Genomic DNA, 12,182 nt, shown 5'->3' on the forward strand with positions numbered 1-12,182 from the left:
CTGAAAGAGAAAAGAACAGTAGGAGACAGGTGTTACTAAGGGAGAAATAGGTAAAATGGGAGTATATAAATGGAAAGAAGACAAGGAGGTTTATACAAGGACATAGGAGGGTAAAGGGAAAGAAGGAGCTCAAGAGACTTAGGACCATAGGAGAAGGATATTATTAAGTGAGAAAGGGGGAAAATGGGGGCACCTTAATTGTGGACACTATGATGGAGGGGTAAGGCAATGTGAGAGATCAATAATGCCTAGCTAGTTTTAAAGATCAGAGGGAACCATATTAGTCAACAACCTACTGACAAATTATGCAAACCAGATCCCATATGTATAGCTAAAGGCTATATAACAATAATGCCAGATAGGAGATACCTTCTTTTGAGTTGTTGGCCAAAGTGGCCAACAGGACTCCAAGATAGTAACCCAAAATAGAACTGGGAAAATGAACAGCAGACCTCAGTCTTATCTAAAGGAATATTGTCAAGTGATTGCTGTTAGATGAGGAACAGCTGACCTTCCTAAAACAAAGACCTCTAGATAGGCTGACTAGATTCACCTCATCAACAAGTAGTGGGGAATGGCTCGGGGTTCTGACAACACAGCAGACAGTAGCAGGAATATCAGAGTATAAGGGCTCTAGTCGGGGGAGGGAGGCTATGGGAGGGTCCCATCTGGGAAGTGGGTGTATAGTTGAATAAGATGGTTTGGGATGGTCTGTGTGATGCGCGCACACACACACACACACACACACACACACACACACACACAATCAACAAATTTAAAAAATTATGTTTGAGGAGGAAGCATGGAAATTATGTCATGTTAATTAGTAGAGGTGATAAACATCACCATTGAAATCTACCCCATGACTTTATAGACATATACAGGCAGCAAGGATCCAAGTGTAACCAATTATGACTAGTAATAATCAGATATATACAGATTAGAGATGCATGTGCCAACATCTCAGTGTTAGTAACAAAAACAATGTGTCTTTCTGCCAGGAACAATATATTCTAAAATGAAATGGACATCTTTTTTAAAGGTTAAAAATTCATTCAATTTCATGTGTTACAGGGCTTATACTTGGTTCAATATTGTATAACTGTATTAATTCAACTGTGAACCTAGAAAGTTACAGCCATTTGTGAAAGAGATGTAGTCTTGCTTTGGAGCGTGTTACTGAATATGTTAAAGCTGTAATGAAATTCTTCTAATCATGTAGTTATTAAAAATTAAAAAAAACCTGTAAAAAAATAAAGTAAGAAAATAACAAAAAACAAATGTATAAAACCTTTAATTTGGTTTTGTCTTTTATTGTTTCTCATGTTTCAGAAGAATGCTTTGCAAGCAATTTCTCCAGCCACTATGGAAGTTCTTATGCGTATTTTGGCAGATTGTGATTCATGGGAGGATGGCGATCCTGATGAAGTGTGTAGGAAGATAGAACTAACTCTGAAATGCCTCACAGAAGTGGTACATATCCTTCTCACTAGCAGCTCTGACCAGCGTCAAGTGGAAACCAGTACTATCCTGGAGAACTATTTTAAATTGCTAAATTCAGATCATTCAGCTTTACCTCAAAGGAGGTCTAGGCAGTGGGAAAGTCGATTTATAGTTCTACAGATCAAGATGCTCAGTAAGTATTTATTAAGGCAAGTTCTCTCTGAGTCTGTTCTTTGCTTTCTTAGTCTCAGTTTCTTTTGATATATAAGACTATTGTATGAAAAAAATGTTGATCTTTTAATTCAGGTAACATGAGCATTTAGATTTTAACTTCCACATAAATTACTATGAAATTGATTTGTTTACATTTTCCCTTTATCAGTGACAAATTCATTGTTTTCTTTTTTGAAAGTGTAATCCACTAAGTGTCTGTGCTAAAAAGAAAGTGAGGTATGACTCAAATTCTATAAAGAATAAATTTTAGAAGGTGCCATTTGTAGTCTTTTACTTATGGTAAATATTAGGTAGGTAAATCCCTCTGTTATTCAGAGTTCACTTCAGCAGCTAGCCCTCTGTTAGAGGATTTTTGTGTTTCTATTATTCCAGTGTGTGTCTTTCTTTCTTTTCACTCTCTTTGTGTTGGTTGTTTGGTGTCTCTCTGTTCACAGATAGTTCTTTTTCTTCACCTGTTTATATGATTTCTTTTTCTTCCCCAATGATTTATTCATATTTATTTTGGTAGGGTGTATTAGTGCAATACATACTTTCAGTTTTATTTTAATCTTTAACATTGGTGTCATTTGTTTTTTTATTCTAAAGGATGAATACAGATATGCTTAGAACTTGCAAAGTCATTCATCCCCTAAAGAGGAGGAATGGCATGCAAAGACAAGACTCTGTTATTACCAGCCCTCTATCCTCTGTAAACCACCAGCTTTGTGATCCTGAAAGGAGAGAGTAATGCAAACGTAGTGTAATGTAAGGAGAGAGTAATGTAAACGTATTGTTACAGTAAGCACATTCCAGACTCTGTAATCCAGATTGAACATGTCAGGTGGTCATTGCTTATTTATTCATCTAAATCCCTTTTTGGATTTCTTATTTGGGCATAAGTATTTGGAAAGGAACACTACTACAATTAATACATATGAGAGAGATTTGTTTAGGTTTTCTTCCATCACGTTCAAGTCTAACCACTTGTGTCTGATTTGCTATTAGTAAGCAATATCTATTTATATTTAATAGTCTAATTTATATACTATAAAATTAATATAAGGCCTCTGAAATTGGTGACAACATGTTGGTCTCATTTCCTACTGCAGAGATATTCCAATCCAGAAGTCAAAAGGCATCTACTGTGAGGAATACTATATATCCTAACAAAAAAGAAGCCTTATATAGAACCAAACTTATAATTTATAATTATAAAAGATGACATGGCATATGAACTAAAAAATTATACAAAATGAATCTTATCTTCCTATATAAATAAATGTTGTAATGGATGATTTTCAACATGATTTCCACACAGTATTTCTAATAGTTCTATGTGCCATGTACATAAATTTTAAAACACTAAGACAGTATTGTTTGTTATGTGTAAGTGGTGAGATATGAAGAAATTTTACTTTCTTTTTACTCATTGAATTTCCTATTTTAGCTATAATGACAGTATATTACTTCTATAACAATTTTAACTATTATTAACTTTTGCAATCTAACATAGGGAATACAACTAAAAATAATGTAAAGTATCAACTGCAATTCACAATATACTGAAATGTCATCCTGGACTCCATAATAAAACTTTGAAAATTAGTGTGCAAGATGTTCATGTGATGCCCAGAGGAATTTGATGGGCACTGGCATGCTGTGGTCTATATTTTATGTTTCTTTTCTATTTTACACAAGCACATATGTTACTAAGATAAAGAGAAATTCCATTTCTTTTTGTATTATATGTTCACTTTTCTTAATTATTATAACATTGGTTTTTTTGCTCCTCATCTGTATTATTTTCCACTTAACTGACATCTGTTCTATCAACTGAAAGCCTACCTTAAAAAAATGATTAAAATAGAGCACGGTGGCACATGCCTTTAATTCTAGTAGTTGGGAGGCAGAGGCAGGTGGATCTCTGCGAATTCGAGGCCAGCTGGGGCTAATGTCTCCAAAAAAAAAAAAAAATGATTACAAGAAATGTTTGATCCCGTTTTCACATTTACATGAATGATTTTGCTTTTATTTTCATAGATACCATCACATCCATGTTAGACTGCACAGACAGGCCTGTTCTTCAGGCCATTTTTCTTAACAGCAATTGCTTTGAACATCTAATACGACTGCTACAGAACTGCAAGGTACTTTATTATTATTGTCATTGTTTTATATATAAAAATGATTACATTTATTGCTTTGTCCAAATTTTAAGTTATACATTTTATTTAATATTCATACATGTATATGATGTGCTTGGATCCAATCTATCCTTCACTTTCTCTCCTGCTTCATATGTTTTCTCTTTTTTTTTTCAATACCCACTGAATCTATTTAGTGCTCCTGTATGTACATAGGTGTAGGAACATCAACTGGAGCATGGGTAATCCTCTCAGGGCCCATATCCCTGAAGAAAAGTGGCTCTCCTTTTCCCAGTAGCCATCAACTGCCAATAGCTCCTTAGATAGGCATGGGATTTCATGAGCCCCTTCCCATTCATGCTGAGGTTTTGGCTAACTTAGATCTTATGCACATCTTGTGCTTGCTGTTACAGTCACTGTATGTTCATGTGTGCAACATAATACTGTTAATGTTTTTCTGCATATGGGTACTAGAGATTGAATTCAGGGTATTTAGGCTTGGCGGCAGGCACCTTAACCTGCTAGCTGTTTTGCCTACCCTGTTTAAAATGTTTAAACATCTTATGTTTAAAAATGCTTTGACTCAGATTTGAGCATGTTGTTAATAAAATTTTTGTTGTTAACTTTGTTTACATTTCTTTATTGTTGTGTGATGTTATTCCTGGGAAGATAGGAACAAACGTCACCCCATGTAGGGAACCAATAATAGACCAAAGTAAGGCTATCACCAAAGTCTTTAACTTGGTGGACCAGTGAGTTTATTGGGTAACTTACAGAAGTGTGGGCGAGGGGTTACTTACAGGAGCAGAAATGACTCAAACACTGCTGCATCATCAAATTCCACTATAGCATAGGTGATGATTCATGAAAGCTGGAAAACCTGGAGCACACCTTACTACTTGTAGGCAGCTCAACAGGTTGGAGAGTGTCTTTTCCAGGTCTCTCAGTTGGTCTGAGCCTCTTTCAGGAGCTTGGATGATGATCTGTGTTTCTTCCAGATAGCTTGTCTGGTCTGAGCATGTTCTAGGCAGCTCAGCATCTGATAGTCTTCTAGGCAACTTGGCCATCTGAGTTGTTTCCCAGCAGTCCTCAGGGCTTGTATATGCTTGGAGAGGGAGGGTCCTACTGAATCTTATTGTCTCTGAGACTTCCTGAAGCTATTGATTTGTTTACTTCATTAGGTTAAGTAGCTTTCCTGCTGGATGGAGTGTTTAGTACATCTTGTTGTTTCATCTCTCTTTTAATAGAGTCTTAATGAGCTTCCCTCCAAGATGGAATGTCTTACTTTGGAGGAAATTGCTACACTACAATTATGTAATCAAGTTTTATCTTATTTGAAATTAGCAATAGAGCATTTATAATTGTCAAAAGGTAGTACAACTAAAGTGAGTATTTTTAATGTGATGACATTTCAGTTCATGAAATATTTTCCATTTCACATGGTTATGTATGTATATATATACATACATATATATTCTTAAGGCCATTGAAAGTTATTAGTTGCTTCTGATTTCTTGACTGGTTATTTTTATAAAACATACTAAGACAGTCCTCTTGCTTGAGTGGCAAACACTTTACCCACTGAACTACTTCTCCAGCCCAGTTTTTTTTATATCACATAATTCCTTGAAGTTTTATAAAATGGAATTCTATTTCTTGTAGAATTCGTAGTCACAGACCAGAAACTTCATGTTTGTTTTTTTAAATTAGAAAACAAGTTGCAACAAGTTAAAACAAGTTATAACTAATAAGCAAATATAGAAAAGTAGAAAAATAGCACGAATACTGTTAAGGCTCTTGGTATATACTGCCAATATGCTTCTTCGTTATTATTACTATTTACCAATTTATACTTGATGCAGCAATGAGTACATATGAATTAATATTTCTCATTATTATATCTTATGCCCATGTATTTAAGATGTTATTAAAACTTCCTTTTCAGAGCTTAGAAACGAAACTACTTCATAGATTGTCTTGTGTCTTTCTATTTGTTTTATCTGTAGTATTTTTTTCTTGGATTTCATAGTTAAATATGCTTGGCTGATTCTGAGACATTATTCCTGACTAAAGGTTTTATTATCAGCTCTTTACTTTTTCATACTGTTAAAGGGGGTATCTCTGAAAGGTTTTGTTATACCATTGCTTATCTTATAGTTACATAGTTAAGTATAGCACAAAATACATTGAATATATTTATGAAGTACGTAATAACGAGTATTTCTAAAGTCATAAAACTCCTGAATTCTCCTAGTCAGCATGGCTACACCCTTTTCTTCTAATTATTGCTTATGGAGAAAAAAATCCTAGAGAGAGGAAAAGTGTGGAACAGAAGTGTTTATAAGACATTTTGATTATTCTAAGAAAATGTGACTTTGTCACATAGGAAGACAATTTCAATAATAAAGATATCTCATAAATATAAAGAAAATTCATTATTTGCACATTATCATTATCTCTAGTATATAAGACACTGAAGTTTGTTAAGATGGGCTTTCTGTCAGTATATGAAACTCAGATGTAATATTTCTGATACGAGCAGTATCTTCAAACATATAAATCTGGGGGCTGGAGAGATGGCTCAGTGGTTAAGAACACTGATTGCTCTTGCAGAAGACCCGGGTTCAAATCCCAGCACCCACATAGCAGCTAACAGCTGTCCGTAACTCCAGTCCCAGGGGATCCGACAGCCTCTTCTGACCTCCGTGGGCATTGCACAACATGGCTGCACTTACCTACATGCAGGCAATACATGCATACACGTAAAATAAAAAATAAAAAAATTATATATAAATCTGTTTCTCATAGCTATTCAGGTTGGTGACCTAATACAGTCTTGTCTTATATAATGATATATTCTGAGAAATAAATAGCTGATTTCTTCATTGTACAAACATCACAGAGTGTATATACTCAAAGTAAGATAGCTACAACTACCAGGTGATATTCTTGCAGGAGCGCAATTGAATATGTGATCTGTCATATTCAACAACTAAAATGCTGTTTTTAAATCACATGAGTGTATTTGTTCTATAATAAAGTTTCTTGTGATTTTGATTAAAAAGTGCAGAGATAGTGATGGCTTTTTTTTTTCTTTTGAAGGTTTTTTTGAGTCAGGGTTTCCCTGTAACCCCAGCTGACCTGTCCAGGGGTGGGATAGCTGGATCATGTTGTAGTTCTGTTTTCAGTTTTTTGAGATATAGCCATACAGTTATGCTAATTTACATTCCTACCAATAGTGTATAAGTGTTCCTTTTTCTCTGTACCCGCTCCAGCATTTTTTTTTTTTGGTCTTTTTGAGACAGGGTCTTTCTGTAGCCCCAGATGTCTTGGAACACACTATGTAGACCTGGCTGGCCTTGAATTCACAGAGATCCACCTGCCTCTGCCTCCTGAGTGCTGGGACTAAAGGCATGTACCTCCCACCCGGCATCTAGCATTTTTTGTATTAGTCATTCAGATGGTAAATGAGTATTTAAAGCATTAAAATTGTCTTTAAAATTTTTTCCAAATTTATTCATTACATAAATGAATAAAATTTCCTGAGGCATTAAATTGCTAGCTCACGATCAATACAATAGATGTTGGAGCTAGGATTTCTTACCCAGGTTATCGGACCCCAAGTTCATTGTAATATGTAGTTTTGTAAATGAATTTCTAATATTCATCTCATAATTAGTGTATCAGTTACTTTTCAGTTGTTGTGATAAAGCATAATTGTCGGCCTCCCCTTTGCTGGAATTCTGCTGCTACTGGGAGACCGTTGAGCACTGGTCCCTGTCACAGAAAGTTGGGGCGAGGAGAGAGACCGATGGGGTGAGAGGGGCCTCAGGTGGCAAGTATGGTGGGAAGAAACACCCAGGAGACTGTGTCAGTGGACAGCTCGTTAATTATGCAGAAGCAGAAGTTATATAGGAAAGTTTCGGGGGCAAAGAGGTGGGGTTGGTTTTCTGCCACGCAAGCAGGTAGGGGGAGGGAGGGGGCTTCTAAGGCTACGTGGCCTTTGTCCTGTCCTCCGGTCACATGATCTACAAGAGACCCAGTAAGGATTAAAGGATTAGAGACCTAATTGTTTTGTTTGGGGGTTGTTGGGTAAGAGACAGTGTATCTAGAATGGAGCTGGCCATTTTCCTGCCGTCCTCACTAGGAGGTCTCTGGCAAGCAGGTAGGGGGAGGGAGGGGGCTTCTAAGGCTATGTGGCCTTTGTCCTGTCCTCCGGTCACATGATCTACAAGAGACCCAGTAAGGATTAAAGGATTAGAGACCTAATTGTTTTGTTTGGGGGTTGTTGGGTAAGAGACAGTGTATCTAGAATGGAGCTGGCCATTTTCCTGCCGTCCTCACTAGGAGGTCTCTAGCCTGGCCATGCTCTACATTCCAGGCACTCCTGACTTATCCCAACATCTCCCCTTTGGTCTTTTATAAGGAGTGGGTGTCATCAAAATCGGAGAAGGTATTAGGGATAGTTTGGTACTGGACCAGGACTTGGTTGGTGGCGATTTTAATGATGTCCTGTACGCAACTTTTGAAAAATTGAATTAGACAGGGTGTCATGAGAAGCAGGGTACATAGCCCTAGTAGGGGCCTAACAAGGGTAGCAGCCAAGCAGGGAAGGGGTTGGAAAGCTATGGCATCCCTCCTGGATCTGAGAGGGCCCAGAGGCTAATCTTTAGGTCTTGGAGAGTTTTGACGTTTTGTTCAACGGTTCTGTATTTGTTTATATGAAAACAACATTTCTCTTTTAGTAAGAGGCAGGTCCCCCCTTTTTCAGCTGTTAATAAGTCAGGGACCCTTTGGTTTTGGAGCACCAGCCTGGCCAGGGGTGTGATTTGGCTTTGTAAGGCCTCAAGACTCTCGATTGTGGATGTCATGGCTTATTCAAGCTGGCTGCAAAATTCAGTGGCCAAGTGATAGGAGTGGCCCAGTCCCCCCCCCCCCACCGCGAGTCCATCCGATCCTGCAGACAGAGTGAGTCCCAGACCGATAAGCAGGGAGATGAACACCTCTATTTTGTGTTGGTGGGGAGTTGTCATCATATTGGCCGCATCTTCCTTTTCTAGAAGGTAGAGTTAGGGGGGGTAACAATGACAGGAGTACAAAAGGCAGAAATAGTTTGGTTGATACAAGTTGTTATGGTGCTGTTACACCAAAAGAGGTGAGCATAGGGCTGAGGATATAGAAAAGTTAGAGGCACAGGTTGGGGGGGCAGGTAAAGCAGAGGAGCTGAAAAAACAAAAGGCAAGGAAGGGAGCTGGTCATAGAGGGGGATATTGGTGGTGGGTTATCTCCTGGGTTTTCCCTCCGATGATTGAGGTGTTAGCTGGAGTGGATGCTAGCAGGGGTCTGGTGAGAGAGGCACAGAAGAAACATTAGGATGGGAGGAAAGCTGGATAAGGTCAGAGTCATATTGGATGTATTGAACTCAAGTTAGGGATGTTTGAATTTGTTTTTTAATCTCACCCTCTTGAGAGAGGATATGTGAGTTAATCTGTTCCGATTGTGGCGCTGGCACTAGCTGACGGGATATATGTATGTTAGCGTTGGGGTATAATGCAAACCCGTTACAATAAAGCTTGCCATGAACTCCAGTGCGCCATTGGTCATTCCAGGGATCTTTAATATCTATTGTAAATTTATTTTCTTTAGCTATATATTCACGATAAATGCTGTATTGTTTTTGGGTTTTTTGTATGTGGCAAGACTGGTATCTACAATCGCCATAGACGTCTTTGTCCTGTAGGCAGTCACCCGAATTTCTAAAAGGAAAGCATGCATAAACATCCAGTTGCTTGGAGGTGGAGTGGGGCTGAATGGGGATCGTTATAGCTGTTTGGCACCCCTTTAAGGAGCAGTCGGCAGTGCCGATGACTTGGTTAGCCTTTACATAGTTTCCCTGACCGAGAACTACCATCTGAGTACTGTCTGGGGTGAAGTGGAGTTAGAATGGAGTATAACCAGAATGGCCATGAGAATGACTTGAGAGTGAGGCATTTTGGGGGCAGGCCACTTGGGCTTGTGAAACCAGGTCTTGGACGTCCGCCATCTGACATTGTGTGCTGCCATCGGGTGACGGTTTCTCCTTCTGCTTTGCTTTGTCTCTGTCAGGGAGCACCTGGCCATTTTCTTGGTCGTCGGGGAGATGTTGGACATTTCTGGCAGGGATCCAAATAGGCCTTGGTTGATCCTGGGGCAAAACACAAGCAAAACCCCTTCCCGTTGTTAGCAATGGGTCAGGACCCTTCCAGAGTCCATCCAGAGGGTCCTTCCGTCTTCACCATTATCTGTGGGAGGGTTCCAGGTTTTTTCCAGTGGAGGACTATGGGGGGTTCTGTTGAATTTTTTTTAAATGTTGAATAAATTTAAGGTAGCTAGTGCCATAGACAGTTGTATGTTAGGAGGGTAATTACCTCCCTTTTGTTTTGTGTGTTGATTTTTTTAAGGTTTGGTGGGTTCTTTCGATAATCCTTGTCCTTGGGGATTATGGGGGATTCCTGTATGGTGGGATATGTCCCAGTGGGAGCAGAAGGATTTAAAGGTTGAGCTGACAAAGGGTGGGCCATTGTCAGTTTTTATCTGTTGAGGGAGGCCCATATTGGCAAATGTCATGAGCATGTGGGCAATAAGTTTTTTTGAATTTTTTTAAGTTTGTGCAGTGGCCCATATGAATTTGGAATAAGTGTCCACCGTAATGAAAAAAAATTTCTGATGGCTGAATTGGGGGAAATGAATAATGTCAATTTACCAGAGAGCATTTGCCTTCAGTCCATGGGCAGGGGGGTTGCTACCCAGAGTTTGTAATGTAGGGGTACGTATTAATGAGGCACAAGAGGAGCAGGTTTTTAGGATCCATTTTAGGTGGGCTGTAGGGGTGTTAGGGAATCGGGCTTGGAGGCCTTTGAGGTTTGTATGGGTAAGAGTGTGAAACCTTTTAGCTTTTTTTTTTTTTTGGTCTTTTTGAGACAGGGTCTCCCTTTAGCCCCAGCTGTCCTGGAACTCACTATGTAGACCTTGAACTCACAGAGATCCATCTGCCTCTGCCTCCCAAGTGCTGGGATTAAAGGCATGCACCACCACGCCCGGCTTACCTTTTAGCTTTTTTAAGGGTAGAATGGAAGGCCCCATGGGAGGCAATGGGATCAGCAAGGGCATTACCTTCTGTAAGAGGTCCTGGCAAGGGACTGTGGGAACGGATATGTTGGATATAGACGGGCTGTTTATGTCCCTCTGAAAGGGTGGATATGGAAATGAGTGAGGGGGATAAGGAGTTTTGGACGAGTTTAACAAAAGATCATGAGATCCAGGGGAGAAGGTTAGTGACATCAATGCTATCAGAAAATAGGTTGGCAGGCTCATGTGCCTCCTTTAGGGCATGGTAGAACTCATATAATTCTTTATATTGGGGGGAATTATGAGGAAGTTCTTGGAAGAGGACAGTGGGTGGTTGGGTGGCGTCCTTATAGAGGATGGTGGCAGCTCCCCGGGAGCACCCGTCAGTGAAGATTGTAATGGCTTTCTCCAAAGGGGTTTGGGAGAACAGATGAGGGAGCCAGGGCAGGGCGGCAATCCATTTATCTTTGGGAAAGTGGTTGTCTATTTGTCTCGGAAATCCCATTAGGCTAACAGCTATCTGGGAGTGATTATGGATCAGCCATTGGACATCAGAGAGGGAAAAGGGGGTGATGATTTTGTCAGGTTCCTTTCCTAAGGTTTGTAAGGAACAGTTCCTTCCTTGACATATCATTTTAGCCAAAGCATCCATTTCAGTTAATAAGCAAGGGGCATTGCCAATAGGGGTATGAAGTCATTTGAGGACCCCTTGAGGTTAATGGAGGGCCCCAACGAGGGTTGGGGAGGAATTGAAAATCAGGAGGTAGACTGGGGAGGAGGGCTTATAGTGGTGTAGGGTCATCTCTTGAAGGGATTTTTTGATGGCTGTTTATATCCTGTTGGCTTCCAATGTGAGTGAGCATTTGGATGAAGGATGTTTGTCCCCTTTTAGGAGGTTGAAGAGGGGTTGAAGGGGTCTGTAGAGAGTGGGAGCCAAGGCCTGAGCCAGTTGAGGTTCCCTAGTTAACTCTGTAAGGAAGCCAGGGTAAGTTGGGAAGGGAAGGAAAGGACAGGTTTTAGTGGCCAGGTGGTTGTTAGGGAAATTTCAGTGCCTAGAAATTTTATGGGCAGGATGAGCTGAATCTTTGTAGGAGTGATTTTAAAGTCAGAGGCCTTAAGGGAGGGTATTAATTGATCTCTGAGGTCTGGTAAGGGTAGCAGGGTAATGGTAAACATGGAGTCCCTTTTTAATATGGGGTTTTAAGGCAAAAGCAACTGCTTCTTGGCAAATGATGGGGCTGTTAGCCATTCCTTGGGGGAGAACAGTCCATTCAC

The 12,182-nt window shown here is 39.6% G+C and overlaps 1 protein-coding gene across 11 annotated transcripts in view; it reads left to right on the plus strand.

Annotated features, from left to right (window-relative positions):
- The window catches only part of Nbeal1 (neurobeachin like 1), a 260,021-nt gene that overhangs the window by 56,832 nt on the left and 191,007 nt on the right, over nucleotides 1–12,182 (plus strand). For 10 of the 11 annotated variants that reach the window (XR_003851600.1, XR_003851601.1, XM_029569970.1 and 7 more), the window contains exons 9-10: nucleotides 1,333–1,636; nucleotides 3,697–3,803. Coding sequence is in view for 9 of the 11 variants with exons in the window: in XM_029569970.1 (XP_029425830.1) it covers nucleotides 1,333–1,636; nucleotides 3,697–3,803 (411 nt within the window). In the remaining 2 variants the exon portion in view is untranslated. The remainder of the gene's footprint in view (nucleotides 1–1,332; nucleotides 1,637–3,696; nucleotides 3,804–12,182) is intronic. The other variant, XM_029569966.1, reaches the window with a different exon arrangement.

This window comes from Nannospalax galili, unplaced genomic scaffold (genome assembly GCF_000622305.1).
Source record: "Nannospalax galili isolate Female #2095 unplaced genomic scaffold, S.galili_v1.0 scaffold281, whole genome shotgun sequence".
Lineage (NCBI taxonomy): Eukaryota > Metazoa > Chordata > Mammalia > Rodentia > Spalacidae > Nannospalax > Nannospalax galili.